Source organism: Lactuca virosa, chromosome 4 (genome assembly GCF_052849685.1).
Source record: "Lactuca virosa cultivar CGN04683 chromosome 4, Lactuca_virosa_CGN04683_v6, whole genome shotgun sequence".
In the NCBI taxonomy this organism is placed as follows: domain Eukaryota; kingdom Viridiplantae; phylum Streptophyta; class Magnoliopsida; order Asterales; family Asteraceae; genus Lactuca; species Lactuca virosa.
The window spans coordinates 90,291,767-90,309,226 of record NC_136429.1 but is presented as its reverse complement, the minus strand read 5'-3'; the positions used below and the strand labels follow the sequence as shown (position 1 = coordinate 90,309,226).

Here is a 17,460-nt window from a genome sequence, read left to right as displayed (position 1 = left end):
AAAATTCAAAAAACCTCACATCCCCATTTTTCTTCTTCTCTAACCCACCGTGTTTTCCCTTCCCTTTGCACTATCTGATATAGGTCAAAAAAATGCGCAAACTCAAAAGGAAGAAACCTGGCCCAAATTGTTGTAGCAAAAACATACCACACACACACATACACTATAAACATTTATATCAAGAAGCCCCTTGAGCACATACATCCCCACACAAATTAAATCGATTTAAGCATTACACTTACCGCAAACTCCATGGATCGACTCTGTAACAACATATGCGAAAGGAAACCTTCGATCAATTCCCTTCAAGATTCAGCGAGTATTGGGCAACGAGTTTGTGATTCCATTCACAAGTTCCACTAGTTGGATGAATTTGTGATTCCATTCACATGAAGAACCCATTAAAGAACAGTAGCGGCGAGGTGTTGGCTGATGGTGGCAGATTGGGATGATGATGACATGTGGTGTCCCGATGATGATGGCAAGAGAGATTGAATCAGGAAGTGAAGATTTATTATTATTATTATTATTATTATTATTATTATTATTATTATTATTATTATTTACAGAGCATGAATTTGAACAAATCAGCATCTAGTGTCACTTTTGATGATGAAGATGGTTTTCAACAGGAGGATGAGAGATTGAAAGCGAGTGATGAAGGATCAAAAGGTTAAAAACGCAACCCTTGGTGGAATGCTATACGAGGTTGTGTTTGAGATCAATATATATGTGTGTGTGTCTGGGTTCCATTCTAAACCACTGAACTCTCTCTATTTCTTTTCCAATCTCTATCATTGTGTATTTATGTTTTATGTGTGTGTGTTTGTGTGTGTATCTGGATTTGTGTGTTCCTGCATCTGCATCTAAATTTGATGTCGACGTCGACTGTTATGTTGAGATACAAAGATAATGAAGATGGAAAAAACAAAGCTTGTTTTGAGGATTGACCGAGAAATTAAAGTCGACGAGAAAAATTGTATACCAAACTCAATTAATAAGTAAACTTGAATCAATTGAGCAAATTATGTTTGTGTTAGAGTTTTAATAAGTAAACTTGAGCAAATTATGTTTGTGTTAGAGTGTTATGGAAATTAAATGCACAATAAAGACTAGAAAGCTCCATTGCTTTTAGTTGCAGGAGAGAGAGAGAGAGAGAGAGAGAGAGAGAGAGAGAGAGAGAGAGAGAGAGAGAGAGAGAGAGAGAGAGAGAGAGAGAGAGAGAGAGAGAGAGAGAGAGTCATAATGACCATTTGTGTTAAAAAAAACAAAGGGTATTTTCGTCATTCACAATCACTTAACAGAAGTTGTTAACGGTGTTAGTCATAAGAATCATTTGTGTGCAAGATTTGTTCCGTAGGAACCATTTAAAAGAAAAAAGTTTTATAAGGACCATTGCAAGAACAAACATGAAAGCAAAAGGACCATTTGTGAAATTTTGTCCAAAATAAAATATGAGTCCCTCCCATAGTCGGATTTTACATTTTTGTAAAAGGATCTATCCTCTTTCTTTTTTCGTTCATCTTTGCTCAACTGGATAAACCCCTACCCATAATTTCAGCATTGCTCCTTCTCCCAACACAAATTGCTAGGATTCTTCGAAATGGCCACAATTTCATCAGCCATGATATCATCAACCAGTTACCTCCATCACCACCCAACCTCTAAATCCTTCAAAACCCAACTACCCAATTCTTTTAAATTAAACCCCAACCTTTCTCAAACCTCTCTCAGATTTACAATTTCACCTATCGTTTCTAATCCTAGACAACCAACAAGACTTCTGTCTGTTGCCGAGGAAACGCCGGTGGCGGTGGTTACTGTGGACCCGTCGTCGGAAGCCGCCAGACGACTGTACGTCGGTAACATCCCTCGCACAACAAACAATGATGAACTCCAGAAGGTTTTTGAAGAACATGGTGCCGTTGAGAAAGTTGAGGTATATCATTTGTGGGTATTTTTATATACTTCAAATGAATTATGAAATTTCAGGGCTGAATTTATATCTTCTACTCGGGTGCTGTAGAAATTTTATATCAACCATGTTCATTGTGTTGGAATTTTGACTTTTGAGGTCAAATGGCTTAGACTTAAACTTAAACTTAAAAACATTCATATAAATTCTTGAAAGATTCCGGATAATTTAAAACCCTCCAATCACATCTAATTAAAGTTGACAAAATTTACTTGTATTGTTGACAAAATATCATCTCCTATTAGTCAGTCTTAAGAGGATGTTTGGATGTGTGTACTCAAAGTGATTATTGTGACTTAAACATCAGAATGTGTTACTTAGATCATTATATTAATGAAGTTAAGGATTGTTAAGTAATTCTTCATTTCTCTCAATAATCTGTTTTCTTGCAGCAACTCTTTAACATCAATCATAAAGTTGATGCCTTTGTACAACTTAACTTTTGTAGGTAATGTATGATAAATACTCGGGAAGGAGTCGAAGATTTGGTTTTGTCACAATGAAGACTGTTGATGATGCAAATGCAGCTATTGAAAAGCTAAATGGCACGGTGAGGCAATTTTTTTTTCTCTGTATTATAGCATCCTACATTCCTACTTTCATTTCTATCACAATATTGTACCTTTAAAAAATCTACTCAATTAAAACATTGTGCTTACATTTTCTTTTTCTTATGAGGATATTATACTTTGAAAAATCTATCCAATTATAGAAGTGGAAGTTGCATTGTGTTTGGATGATATTGCTATTACTGGGTAGAATTTCCAGGCATAATGGTTTAATGATATGCATTTAACCTGTAAACAGTTGACTAATATTATAGTGTGTAACAGGAAATTGGAGGGCGTAAAATAAAAGTAAATGTAACAGAGAAGCCTTTGAACGGAGTGGTCTCAATTCTTGAAGCAGAGGAAACCCCGTTTGTTGATAGCCCTTACAAACTTTATGTGGGGAATCTTGCAAAAAATGTGACATCAGAATCACTCAAAAGCTTTTTTGCAGAAAAGGGAAACGTTCTTGGTGCCAAAGTTTCACGTGTTCCAGGGACTTCAAAATCAAGTGGATTTGGGTTTGTTTCATTTGCTTCAGAAGAGGAGGTAGAGGCTGCCGTCTCATCTTTCAATGATGCTGTAAGTTGTACTTCTTGCATGTTGGATTGTACTCTTGTTAGCTTGTAGTTTCAGTTTGGGTGCTTGAGATATAAGTTTTGTGATGTTTGTGGTTGTAGGTGCTTGAAGGCCAGAAGATTAGAGTAAATAAAGCATAAGTGTACCGATCAAGAACTTGTGGGCTTTTGTTTTTTTGTATAATTATCGCGTTAGATATCACTTTGAAATGTTAAAAGATTCGGGATTGTAGTTGATATCTCTTCATCGAGCTTTGTTTCTACCGTGTCTTTTTGATCATTTTGTTTTATGTCATTTGTCTATAGTTCTTTCATTTCCATCTCATCAACTTTAACTATTACAATATAATGAAACATTGTGTTTGTCACATGTGACAAAATTTCTAGGGATATTTTTTATGACGAGAGTGAAAAGAGCATTCGTGTCTTTTGTGAGACAAGCTCTTGACCCTTTGTTCCATTTTTTCAGCTTCAGTCTAATGCATTCGTCAACTTCTGTCATATCTTAGTTGTTTTGTTGGTAAAATGGGACCTTGCAAAATGATAAAGTCAGAGTAACATTGTTTTATATCTTTCTCATTTTGCAAATTCATGTATTTATGTTTAAAGAGAGAAATAGGTAATAGATGAAAATTTAGGTTCTTGCAATAGTTTTTGGTGGGTGTGTGGGTGGGGGGTGGGGTGGAGGAGGAGGAGGTGACTTATTTATTCATTAAAGTAGACTAACCACAGGTTAATTTGAATAGAACATATATATCTAATGTTCTCACATGAATAATAACACTTGAAGCAAACTAGATTTATTTATTAGTCTACTTTACCTTTTGGTTGCTAAATATTATGTTACGATTAGTTGTTCAAATAGTTTTCTTATTTGGTTATTGTAGTTATTAGTAATAATAGTTGTGTATTTACTTTAGATAGGACGTTGTGCGACTACATATAAACGGGTAGCATCACACCTTTCTATGTTGTTGTTGTGTATTGTTAATACAAACTTCATGCACATATCCTTGTATCTTAACTTATCCATGTATTGTTTTAATGCTCACGATGACTTACTCACTTACCCCCCCTTGTCTTGGCTCATTTTGCATTTTGCACGTTGTCTTTTCCAAATCTACTTCAAATCGAGCTCGACTTGGGCGTCAGGCGAGCCTAAATGAGCCTAAGCTTGGCTCGGTTATTGTCAAATATAAAGTTCATTTGTGTTTTTATGCTTGTTAAAAAGCTCGTTTATCATTATTTGATATTTGATATTTGATATTTAATATTTAATTTATAATTAATATATAAAATGAAAAATAAAAGTTATATATATAAATATGCATAGGCTAGCAAACTTAATCGAACTCGGTAGATGAGGCTCGGGCTCGAGCTCGTTTAATAAATAAGCCTGAAACTAAACTCAAACTCGGCTTGAACTCATTTAACTAAAGCCTGAATCGATCTCAAATAACTCACAAATAAATCGGTGTGTTTGTACCTTAGCCAACATTTGGTGAGTAGAACTAGACAAAACATAACAAAACTAAATCATTTTAGGTGGTATTTTAGGTGGTGTTTGGTATTATTTTTAGTCCCACCCAAAAGGATGATGGTATAAGATATTGTGGACACAAATACCCTTTTATGTTTTCATCACGTTTACATCTTCCATCACCTGCACCATTATGCAACCGTTCCATTCTCGTCTCCTTCATCACCAGGCATCTCTTCTCTCTCATCTCTTCCTTCTCGCTTCTATGAACTTAATTTTATTATTTTCCCCCATTGAAATAATTAACAACCGATTGAACATAACTAACCATTTATTCAACCAAAATTAAATATTTAGAATTTTGTAGTTGATTCAATAGAACACCAACAAACAATCAACAACTACAAAAAAAAATTATTTTAATTAATTCATCGACCTACTAAAAAGTATTTGGTACCTGGCTTTGATTCTTGGTTACAGTGAATGCGATGCGAATAGAAGTCTTGATACAGATGGAAAAAAGACAAATCAAATAAGTAACCAAAGTCGTTGTTTGGGAGAAATTTTTTTCTCAATGGTTTCTTTCAAATTAATCTTGCTTGAAGGGAAATAAAAAAAGCTACAACAAAGAGATGAGATGAAGATTAATGTTGGGTTTTGTGTATATTTATTTATATATTAAAAATACATAAGCAATTTTTAGACAAAATTGCAAAAATGGTCCCTATGGTATTAATTTTTTTGAGGTTTTAGTCAAAACCTCGACTTTTTTGGTTTTATGGTCCTTTTGACCTAGTTTTGTTGTGATTTTGGTCCTCTGAATAATGAAATGACTGTAATACCCTTAAGGTATTTATTTTCATTTTTCTTTCATTTTCTTAAAACTAATACTAATTTATTTATTTTAATAATTAAAATAATAAGAAGGCTCTCTCTCTCCATCATTTTCTTATAAATCTTTTTTAACAAACATGTTAGAAAAAAAAATGGATATGAGTCATGCATACAAGGTGTTCGACAAAATGCTCCAAAGAATAACCTTTCCTATACCCAAGAGCTCTGGATCAATAACCCATGTTCGTCATTTTTTTGACCTCTCATCGTGGTGAGCTGCCTAGATTCGCTGTTTGTGAATTCTTTAACGAGTTGATAAGCCTTCCGACCATACATCTTAATGTTTTAGTTGTTTGTAGATCCTTATGCAACTGCAAGAAACCACATAAGCATTTCATCGAACACGTTGACTACATGATTTAACAATGACCACATTCACCAATTATTCAGTGAATGAGGGAAATTTGAACATACGAATGTCAATTGTGATACAAAGAAAAAGACAAAACAAAGAGTTTTTTTTAGATATCTATGATATCTACTGGTGGAGATCAGAAATTGGGGATGATCTGATAATGTGAAATAAACAATGAATGTTGTTGGGGAGATTTTGTATCTGAAAATGAACCTAATCGATTCAGCAACCCATCTCCCGTTTAGACTTCAATTTTTGGTTCCCCTATCCCTGTTCTTTCTTGGTTTCATTTGGGTATTCAAGATATCAATCGTCGGGGCTTAAGAAACCGAACTCCATTCTCACGGGAAGCAACCATACATCTTACTCCTCCTCACTATGGCGTCATCGGAGATTTCGTATCTGAAAATGAACCTAATCAACCATTTCAAGCTCTGAAGTCCTTTCATTAGTCTCGTCCCTTAATTGTTGTAAGAGAAGCCTAACAAACACAAGAAGTTCCCCTTTCATTAGTCTCGCCTCTTTTTACAGTTAAGAAGCTATCGGAGATAGCTAGTTTGCCTGCGAGAGGTTCATCTCTTGCTGCTGGTTACGATCTTTACAGGTATGTAAACCCCCCTTCAAGTGTAAAAGGTGCAGGTGGGTGGCAGAAGCAAAGTCAAGATGATAAAGAAACTCATACTACAGCAGAGGCCATATTGGTAACTTTAAGTGGGTAATGAAGGATCAAAAGGTTAAAAATGCAACCCTTGGTAGAATGTTATTTGGGGTTGTGTTTGATTTTGAGAGAGAGAGAGAGAGAGAGAGAGAGAGAGAGAGAGAGAGAGAGAGAGAGAGAGAGAGAGAGAGAGAGAGAGAGAGAGAGAGAGAGAGAGAGAGAGAGAGAGAGAGAGAGAGAGAGAGAGAGAGAGAGAGTGGGCCCCCTATTATTTTTTAATTGTTAAAATAAATAAATAAATATTAAATTTTAAAAAAATGAAAGAAAAAATGAAAAATAAATACCTCAAGAGTATTATAGTCATTTTAATTTTCAGAGGGACTATTTTTACAAACAAACTAGTCCAAAAGGACCACGAAACCAAAAATTTCGTGATTTGGACTAAAACCCCCAAAAAAATGAATACCACAAGGACCATTTTTGCAATTTTGTCCAATTTTTATAACAAAACTATCGGTATATAGTAAAAAACAAAAAATATATCAGAAATAATTTGTGGTTCAAGGACAATTTAGTAATTTGAATCTTATTTTATGTTCTTCTAGTCTTACCAAACAATACAAAGATTAATCTTTTTTGTTCAGTCCAGTCCATTTCTGTCCAGTTCTGTTCCGTCTAGTCCAATCTAGTCCTTCTACCAAACACTACCCATACAAAGTGGTCATTTTTTTTTGACATGTGAGATGACATGACACCTATAACTCACGCGTTAGAATCTAACAAACACCACCCCCATCTTGCTTAATTATGAGCTTTCGTAGCTAGACTTACTCTCATCCAAAATCTATTTCTTCCTCCCTTTGTGTCTATCTCTCTCTTCTATGTCTTTCCTTACTTCTTCTCTACTACTAAAACACCATTTCTTAATGCTTGTAAAAAGCCAGTGGAGTTGACAAAATGGTTGATGTGGCCATCTCACCTGCGTAAAAACATCTCACCCACTCCATATAGCATTACCGTTTTACTAAAAATCATGCCTAAGTATGTTGGGCTTTAGGGGTTGTGTTTGAAGACTATAGTTAGGATCCGTTTGATATACATCTTTTCAGGTCCAAATAGATCTTTCTGGCTGAATGGACTGGAAAGACTGTTTGATTTGCATAAAAAATGGATATTTCCCAATAACATATGTTTTTCCCAGAACGCCACAAAACCATATCTTTCTGGCTAAATGAGCTGGAAAGACAATTACGCCCCAAACCTCGTATCCTTCTTTCTTGGATTTTTTTTTAAATATATATATTTTTAATTTTTTTTATTGGATTATTAATTTTTTGCTAGGTTATTATATATTAATAAATATTATTTATAATATATAATATTTATATGTTAATGAATATTACATTATTGTATTATTAGTTTCTTTTAACTATTTTTCAATCATTTTTATTGGATTAATTTTTTTTTGATAACACCACCATCATCCTAATTTATTTTAAAAAATCTTATCCATCCCACCACTATCAAACATAAATCGGGTCAATAATCACATGTTGGGTTATAAAATAACAACGTAACATCAATTTGAAAAACAATAAACTAAAAACAAAACGATCGACATTCTATTTGGATTTTAGTTGACTTGTGTTGAATTACTTTGTATGACAAGTTGTATTTGGATTTTTAAATGATTATTGTGTAATTTTGATTTTATATGACAATTTTTATGTTTTTATAATTATTCGACAACTTCATCAATTACAATATAGAACAACATGATAATATAGTCATTTTTCATCATTCAACATAGTCAGTCAGATGTAAAATCAAACAAATAGGTTTTTTTTCCAATCAAAAAACTTTTCCCGACAACCCTTCTCCAAACAGAAACTACCAAACTTACAAAAAATAAGATAATTAATGTACAATTTAAAACAATCACTTTTCCAAACAAAATTACCAAGCTTACAAAAATAAGATAACTAATGTACAATTTAACAGGATTTAAACCGATCGAGCTTACTTAGCTTAGTTGGGCCGGTTACATTCTCTCCCCTTACCTGTTTTCCGTCCAAATACGGTGATAGATTACCGACCCAGATTGATGCCGCGTGTCATCAAAAAGCTAAATGCTTAAATCTCAACCGATCCAGACCGTTGTTTAAGATGAACACACCGCTTACCGTAGAACCCACTACACAGTATTAAAATCTCCCTAGTCAAAATCTCCAAAACAGCCGCCTCTCTCGCAACCCCAAAAGCTACTCCCTTTCTTGCCATCGCCTTTGTCTTTGCCTTCTCATTTTCCCCAAAAGCTTCCAAGCACCACCACACTAGTTCAATCACAATTTCTCTTCTGATCATACTACTTATACACACATGTGTAGAATTAATGTGTGATATAGCCATTTGTCTTCATTTCTCTAAACTCCCATGGCTCTCGTGAGCAAACTTCCTTCATCTTCATCGTCATCTTCACTAACCCAATTCAGAAAGCCCCTAAATCCCTCTCTGAAACCCGCCAATTCCATACATTTTACAAGAACGTCATGTTCCGCATCGCCTTTCACTGAAAAACATTCAGTTGAGAGATACCAAAGAGACAAATGGGTGTTCAAGAATCAATTAGATCAAAACCCACCTGAAAATCATTCCAATTTCTCAACTAGGGATTATGAAATTGCTCTTCAGCTCCCAGAACTGAAGAAATTGCTTCATTTTTTGAGAGAGAAGAGAGAGAAAGGTGGCGATGGTGGGAGTGGAAAAGGGGGACCTGGGAATGTGTTCTTGGTGGGTACAGGTCCTGGTGATCCAGAGCTGTTGACATTGAAGGCGTTGAAGGTGATTCAGAGTGCCGATTTGTTGTTGTACGATAGATTGGTGTCAAATGACGTGCTGGATTTGGTGCGCCCCGATGCTAGACTTCTTTATGTTGGCAAGACTGCTGGGTACCATAGCAGAACCCAGGTTAGTCATTTCTTAAATTTTCTTATGATTCCGTTCATGAAGACAAGAATTTTTATTTCTTATTTAAATTAACTTCATTTTTTGTAATGTGGCTTGGGAATGTTGAAAGGCTTTTGAAATTAGGGCTCTGGGTTGCTTAACCTGCAGTTTTTTGTTCATTAACACACGCAGTTTTTAAAATTTCATTTAGATTTCTTAAGATTTTTGTTATGGGCTTATGGAAATCATGAAAGAATTGTGAAATTTGCGTTGCTTATCCTGCAGTTATTGTAATAATCTTGATATTTGCTGGATTGGAGTTGAATCTTGTATCAAATTCAAAACTTATATTGAGTCCTTTAAGCTTCATTGCTCCAAACCATTTATGTTGTAGAACCTCCTTTATAGTTGTATACGATTATGAATCTCTTAATGCAAAATAAGTTGTCTTATTATCAATTTCATAGTTTAAACATCACTAACTTGACAATTTAGGTTGCTTAATCACATATTATTGTTTCCTAATTGTGTATAATAATAACACATGGTTATGATATGCATGCAGGAGGAAATCCACGAGTTGCTTCTGAGCTTTGCTGAAGTTGGGGCAAATGTTGTGAGGCTTAAAGGCGGAGATCCATTGGTGAGATTTTCATAAATAAAATTAGCATTTAGATATCTTAACGACAATTAAGGTGGTTACTAATTTTTGAAACGGGTTTTGGGTTTCTTAGGTCTTTGGAAGAGGTGGAGAGGAAATGGATTTTCTCCAACAACAAGGCATTCAAGTAAAAGTTATTCCAGGTAAACTAGACATTTTTGTCCGTTCTCAATGGGACAAAATTGCACCCAAAATACGTCCCAACAGAAGGGTATATTTGACATTTCAGTAATTGTGTATTTTTTACTGTTTTTTTGTAGGTATAACTGCTGCCTCTGGAATCGCAGCAGAGTTGGGTGTTCCATTGACACACAGAGGAGTAGCAAACAGTGTCCGGTTTTTAACTGGACACTCAAGAAAAGGAGGAGCAGATCCTCTTTTTGTAGCAGAAAATGCAGCTGACCCTGATTCGACTTTGGTTGTTTACATGGGCCTCTCTACTCTCCCTTCACTCATCTTAAAATTAATCCACCATGGTTTACCACCCGACACACCAGCAGCTGCAGTAGAGCGTGGTACCACACCACAACAACGCATTGTAAGAGTAAAGTTTGTTAATTTCAGGTAAAAAGTTGAATTTTGTTCCTAATTTGTTGTAAAATTATGTAGCTATTGGCAGAGCTAAAGGATCTTGGTGATAAAATTGCATCAGAACAACTTGTGTCACCAACTCTGATCTTTATTGGAAGAGTTGTTGCTCTTTCACCTTTATGGCCACAATCACAAGCTTCTTCTTCTTCTTCTAAAAAGGATTCACATCTAATGGGCCATGTCTGAATCTTCTGCATTGCTTTGCTTTGCTTCCTTCATCAAGAAAATGGTGGATGTGGGCTCATGAGATCAGTGACTGGTGAGTTGAGTTCCTTGATGGGAAGTAGCAAAAACAAGAGATTGTGAGAGGGTGGTGGCTTACTGATTATTCAATCAAGCTGTTTAATGAGGAAAAAAAATTAATGTGAACAAAGGCTGTAGAGCGAGAAATGTAAAATTTTGAGTTAGAATTGTTTCTTTTGGGTTAATGGTACTTTGAGGCACCTGCCAGAAGTTCAGATAACCGAGAAAACCAATGTACTTTGAGCAATTTCCCATAAATGGTTATGAACTTTGAATAGGCAACTGAGAATAACAATTATCAAATATCAATGTTTGAAGAACCCTCCAAGAATTGCAGTGAATCTTCAAAGAGTCGAACCCAATTATCAAATGATATATTCATTAAACTTTATTTAACAAATACTATATTTATCTTTAAAATTCTCATAAAAATATTACCAACATTCCTAAAACCGTTTACAAAAGAGTCTCCCAAAACTGTCAGCACTTTTTGTTAATTTGTGTTCGAATTTCTTAACTCATAATAAACATGATTACAAAAATTAGATCAAAACAATTTAATGAAGTTGTAAATAATTAAGTATATATTTCAACCTGTAAGGCTTTGCGGTATGGAGTTTTGGTGGCTACGCGTGGGGCCTACGTGGCAAGGTCACCTACGCGTGAACACCGCCTCAGGTGCGCGTAGGTGCCTTGTGTCGTAGTGTATACCACGGACGAAGACGACGAATGAAAGCGAGAGAGAGAGTGTGTGTGTGTAAACGGCTCTTTTTTGACCGTTTGGAGTTTACAAAAATAAAATAAAAATTAAATTAAATTTTAAATTTAAATAACAACATCTTTTATCTCTATATACATGGGCGGAGCCACCAAAGGACCAGGGTAGGCCTAGCCCCACCCTCAAACTTTTTTTTTTTCATTTAGAAATAAAAGATATTTTGGTGTTAGTTATTTAAAAACAATTTGTAGTTAACTTGCCAAGGAATTATGCCTATTTCCCATACATTAGGAGTTCGATACGGTTACCTTGGATATCGTGTGTTATTTTTCAAATAATTCATTTTTAAAGTTACACTTTGGCCCTTCATATTTAGAAGTTATATTATTTTAGTAAGTTTGTTTTAAAATTTACATATTTCACACCTCAAATTTGTAAATTTGCATAGTTCCATTTTTATCTAATTTAATTTAGTTTTTAGTTTTTCTTTTTTAATTTATTCTATATAAAAAAATTGTATTCATGGTTTCATTTTCGCTTTTCGCATACGGCCTTCAAAATCAATGGACCAGTCTTATATATATATATATATATATATATATATATATATATATATATATATATATAAGGAACACCCTAAATTTTTTTTTTTACTCCGCCCCTGTCTATATATATATATATATATATATATATATATATATATATATATATATATATATATATATACACACACACACACACTACACTTTCACTTTTACTCTTCATTTTACACTTTTAAATAAAAAAATACTCCTACTTTCTTTCATTTTTCATCAAAAAAATGGATCCCAACCAAAATACTCCACCCACTCCAAACATCCCAAACACTCTAAGTGATTATCAAGCATATATGCAATTGTTGAATTCTCCAATCCAACAACAACCTTTATTCACTAACCTTCCATACAACCCACAATTCTTCCAACAACAACGACCACAACAACAATTCACTCAACCTCAACTCATAACCCAATTCCAAGGTTTTCAACAAGTTTATCCACAACTCCAAACACAATCATCTCAAGTCCCATTAACTCAATCCCAAACCGTGAACCTCGACAACGGCGATGAAATGGTCCAAGAAACACCACAACCGTCTCGAAGAAGGCAACCAAAAGGAAAAGGGAAAAAGAAAGCAACAGCTTGGAACGAAGAAGAAGAAGAAGTTTTAGCAAAAGCTTGGATTTTCATATCATGTGACTCGAGGAGAGGCAACGCGCAATCTGGAGAAAGTTTTTGGAATCGTGTTTTGGATTACTTTCACGCGCTACTTGGAAGGAAAACGGATCGGTCGTACGACGCGGTCAACGGAAAATGGCGTGATCTTCGCGCGATTTGCACAAAGTTTAATGGCATATTTGAAAATCTAAAAAATATGCATAAAAGTGGTTCCAACGATTTCAACATTTTATCAACCGCGTGCTACCAATTCAAAGTGACCAACAACGGTAACCAATTAGTCACCAAAAAGCGGAGGAAATGTGTCGTCAAGGTCCAAAATGGGTACTTAATCCAGAGACATCGCATTCGGACTCGACCACCGGCTCCAACAAGAGACCAAGAACTTCTGATTCGGACGCGAGTTTAGGCTAGACCTCAATGATGGTGTCGATGTTGCCGAGGGAGAGGGTCCACCTGAAGTCCAACTCCGCCGACCACCGGGAAGGGACAAAGCAAAACGGGCGGCATCTTCAAGCGGGAAAGCAACCGCAACTAGCGACGACAAGCTTGTGGAATCCACAGATAAAACTTTAAGTTTTCTAGAAAGAAAATACGAATCCACGGAGGAATCTTGTCGCCAAAAAATCGCTCTTACCGATCTTCAAATCATAAACTCGAAGCCCCTACCGGATCTCGACCCCGAAAATCTTGCGACATTTCTCAAAATCCAACAACGTGTCCGTGCTAAGTATGAGGATTAGGTTCTAATATTTATGTTTTAGTTGTTATGTTGTGTGTTTTTTTTAAGTAATTTAGGATTTTTTTTAAGGTATTTTAAGATAAATAAGTAATTTAGGATTTTTTTTTGTTGTTTTTTAAATATTTTAGGATTTGATTTTGTGTGTTTTAAAATTAATGCAATGTGTTTTAATTTAGTGTTTTTAATGTGTGTTTTATTTGAATTACTTTTTTTTAATTTAATCTAATATTGTCAAAAAAAAAATAAAAAAGAAAAAAAAATGATGTGGAGTGGTAACCATTTCTAAGGGTTAGTGGGTTGATAGTGAGTTTGTAGTGGAGGTAATGTGGCGCTGATGTGACGTCACTTTTTGAGTAGGGATGAGCGTGGGACCAAACCCGGACCGGTAGACCCGGACCCGGAAAATCCGGGAACCGGTTAACGAGATTTTTTAGGACCGGAAACCGGACCGGTATATAGGAACCGGTTCCGGTTCGGTTCCGGGTAAGGTACCGGGTAAAGTGGGTCTAGAACCAGAAAACCCGGAAATATCAAAGTGGGTCGAATGGAACCGGGTAAAGTGGGTCTAAAACTGAAAAACCCGGGGAACCTGGTAAAGTGGGTCGAATGCATGTTTTAAAATTTCACAAAATACAAAAATAAAGTTGAGAAAAAAAAAAGAAAATTGGGAGCTTTGATATCCCAACTTTGAGAGACTCTAAATCAATGAATATGAAACCAAAAATGACAAAATTATAGTCTAAAATCATGTACAAACTTATACTACACTTTGGAAAAAACCGCATGCTATTCCGACATCAAACGAATTAGATATGCATGTTTTAAATCTATCACAAAATACAAAGAAAGCTGAAAAACATAAAATTTTCAGCTTTGATATCCCTACTTTGAGAGACTATAAGTCAATAAATAAACACCCAAAAATAACAAATTTATAGTCTAAAATCGTGTACAAACTATAAACTACACTCTGGAAAAAATGGACACTTTTATGTTTAATAAAATAACTCTACATTATATTGCAATATTAAATTTGTTAAATTTTAAAATGGACACTTTTATGTTTAACTATTAACTTATTTTAGACTTTTCAATAAAATACTTATAACTAATTTCTATATTATAATATAAATTAAAAAAAGTTTAGTAGCATAGACGTGACATCGCATATTTATTCTAAAACATTAACATAGTTAAAATGTATACAAAGTCTTAGCTAATAAATTGACATTTTTTTTTCTTAAAATAACACATTATTTTTTTCAATCTAAACTAATATATTTATATTAATATTTTATTGAATTTATATTAATTACAGATAATTATTATAGGTTAATATTTAAGATGTATGTTAAAAAAAGTATCTCTTGATGTGTCGGTGATGATCATTTTTGAAAGATAAGTAACATTGCATTGATATAAAAGTAATTCAATAGCTGAAATGATATGTTTGAAAGATAAATAATATTGCATTGATGTTACTGGATTTACTCTTAGTAGTTTTATTATTTGTAGCTAACTTGTCACATACATTAGATTTGGTAAAGATAAAATTTAACACACACTATTTTATTTATGGATAACATGAACGTTAAAAATGTGACATAGGTGTTGCGTTGATGGGAGTTACCTCCCATTAAGTTTTTTTTCTTATGAAGATTGGTTAAACTCGTTCTAAAATCCTCATCTTGCTAAAGGTGTGAAGGAGTATTTGGAGGGTGTTTTCTTTGTGATGTTGCGGTGCATTTGGCTGTTCAGGAATAAAATTCTCTACGGTAAGGCCAAACTGAAGAAAGCTCTTTTGTTTGATGATATTGTCTCGAAGGCGTTTTATTGGTGTAATAATAGGAATCGGCGGGTTGATATTAACCGGGTGGGTTGGCTTCAAAAGCCTAGTTTGTTTTCCTTTTTGTTTCTCGCTTATTAGACCTTTTTCCAATGGTTTCTTGCTAGCTTTTTCTTTTTATATATTTCCCTCTTTGCCGTTCAATTACTTTTTTATAGGGTGTCGATCAATTACACTGCACGACATAAAACGAAATTGAGACGATTTTGAAATTTGAATTCGTTTTTAAAATAGGAATGGAATTAACAAGATTTAGGGGTTGCTCTTAATACCTCTTAAAAGGAGAGATCTGAATTTTTTCAATTAAGAGTGTTTGGTAGCATCTTATTTTTTGTCTCTTAATTTTCCAAAAGGCTCTTAATATTTCAGATCTGAGTACGCATCTGAAAAGAAAAAAGAGGCACGCGTATTTCATTTTTCCTAACTTACCCTCTTCAGTTCACCCTCCTCTCTTTTTCTTCCAGCCATCAAAAATACCCGCCTCCATCCTCTCCGTTGCACTTCACAGAGGACCACTGCCGCCCGTCGCACGCACTACCTCGGTCACAGGTCACCGTCGACACCACCACCCCCTTCTCCTCCCACTCACCCCCACTCCGTTCCGCCTCCCTCCGGCTAGAGACGCCGCCTCTCTTCCCCTCGCACGCCGACCGCCGCTGCCTACTCCTTCTCCTCAATCGCAGTGAAATTTTTACTGTTTATTCTACAAAAACACGGAACCAGTTTTAACAGATAACAATTTCTGATGATTTCGTTTATTCATATTGTTTCTTAATTCTGATGTAAATTTCCAGGTAGAAAACATGAGATAACAAGGTTCCCAAACTATCATTCCATTATAGATGAATTCTGATATAAAAATGTTGTTTTTTATTTCCATTGTCCAAAGATTAAAGGATGTTTTTTTATAAAGGTGTTTAGTGTTTACATAATTATTTGAAGGTATTTGGTGTGTTGAATGTGTATGCAGGACTATGAGATTTTGTACAATGAATTTTGCACATAAGGTGTTCGATGGAATGCTCGAGAGAAGTTATGGTGAAGAAATTATAACTATACATATGGATATTATTTTTGTGTGTGCTCTAATATTAATTTTAGTTTCAATTGACAAAAAAATTGCTTATATATATTATTAGATTTCGGAACATGTCAATTTTATATGTATTTCAAGTTGTGTTTGTTATGAGGGTAAAATGGTCATTTTTATCATTTGACACAGAAATTCAGATGTTTCAAACAAACAACATTTTAAAAATTTAGATCTTACAAATTCAGACCCTCTTAGAAATTCAGACCTCTTAAAAATTCAGATCTTAAAAATTCAGATCCTACCAAACAGTCCCTTAGCATTGTTTGTCATGTTTGTCGTGTTATGTATAATTAAGTATGGATTAAATAAACCGGTAGTTATTTTATGTATCTTTGTCGTGTTATGTCATGTTTTAATTGATTCATTTTCTTGTTAGTGAGAAAAACACATCATGTTGTTTCGTTTTCATGTTACATAAAACTTTATCTTGTGTCAAACAAAAACACGATATGATTGTTACTTTGATACACTTAAATATTATCTTAATTTACTAACGTTGAAGAGTTTGGCCTGATGGGTCTAAGTTAGTTTTAGTGTTGCAGCCCATTAGAAATATTTAAATGGACCAAAAGGAGTCCAATACAGTATGTTTATGATTCGGTATTATATGGTTTTATTTATGGGCACCAGGGACAGGGAGAGTTCATTTCTTTTGGGTGGCAGGAATGCGGGATGAACCTCCTCGTTTGAGCTATTTTTTTTGACATTATACGAAAATTTTACGCTTTCAATTGTAATGAAATTATTTATTGGGGTTGTTTTTGCCTTAAGTTTATGTCTTACTATCACTTTGATTTACTTTTCCATGTTTGCATCGTCATAGGTTATCTATATGACACAATCACTCTACTCCTTATAGAAGCACGCATGTTGACATCTTCCCCTATCATTTCTAATGAGATTCTCGGAGTCTG

General features: G+C 34.5%; 2 protein-coding genes and 1 long non-coding RNA gene across 3 annotated transcripts; 2 read left to right on the top strand and 1 right to left on the bottom strand.

The window, feature by feature from the left end:
* Positions 1 to 1,493: 1,493 nt before the first annotated feature.
* PSRP2 (RNA-binding (RRM/RBD/RNP motifs) family protein) lies at positions 1,494 to 3,415 on the top strand. The gene is made up of 4 exons (XM_079043290.1): positions 1,494 to 1,939; positions 2,424 to 2,525; positions 2,809 to 3,105; positions 3,204 to 3,415. The coding sequence occupies exons 1-4, from the start codon at positions 1,604 to 1,606 to the stop codon at positions 3,240 to 3,242; spliced, it is 774 nt and encodes a 257-aa protein (XP_078899416.1). The 5' UTR covers positions 1,494 to 1,603; the 3' UTR covers positions 3,243 to 3,415.
* Positions 3,416 to 5,555: 2,140 nt separating this feature from the next.
* On the bottom strand, positions 5,556 to 6,566 carry LOC145109902 (uncharacterized). Its single transcript, XR_013709312.1, has 2 exons — positions 6,044 to 6,566; positions 5,556 to 5,786 (listed from the first exon to the last, which is right to left on the bottom strand). It is a non-coding gene; the product is annotated as an uncharacterized LOC145109902 (long non-coding RNA).
* Positions 6,567 to 8,737: 2,171 nt separating this feature from the next.
* Positions 8,738 to 11,211, top strand: UPM1 (urophorphyrin methylase 1). Its single transcript, XM_079043288.1, has 5 exons — positions 8,738 to 9,455; positions 10,000 to 10,077; positions 10,169 to 10,238; positions 10,356 to 10,633; positions 10,705 to 11,211. Exons 1-5 carry the CDS (start codon positions 8,922 to 8,924, stop codon positions 10,870 to 10,872), a joined length of 1,128 nt encoding a protein of 375 aa, XP_078899414.1. The 5' UTR covers positions 8,738 to 8,921; the 3' UTR covers positions 10,873 to 11,211.
* The last annotated feature ends 6,249 nt before the right edge of the window (positions 11,212 to 17,460 follow it).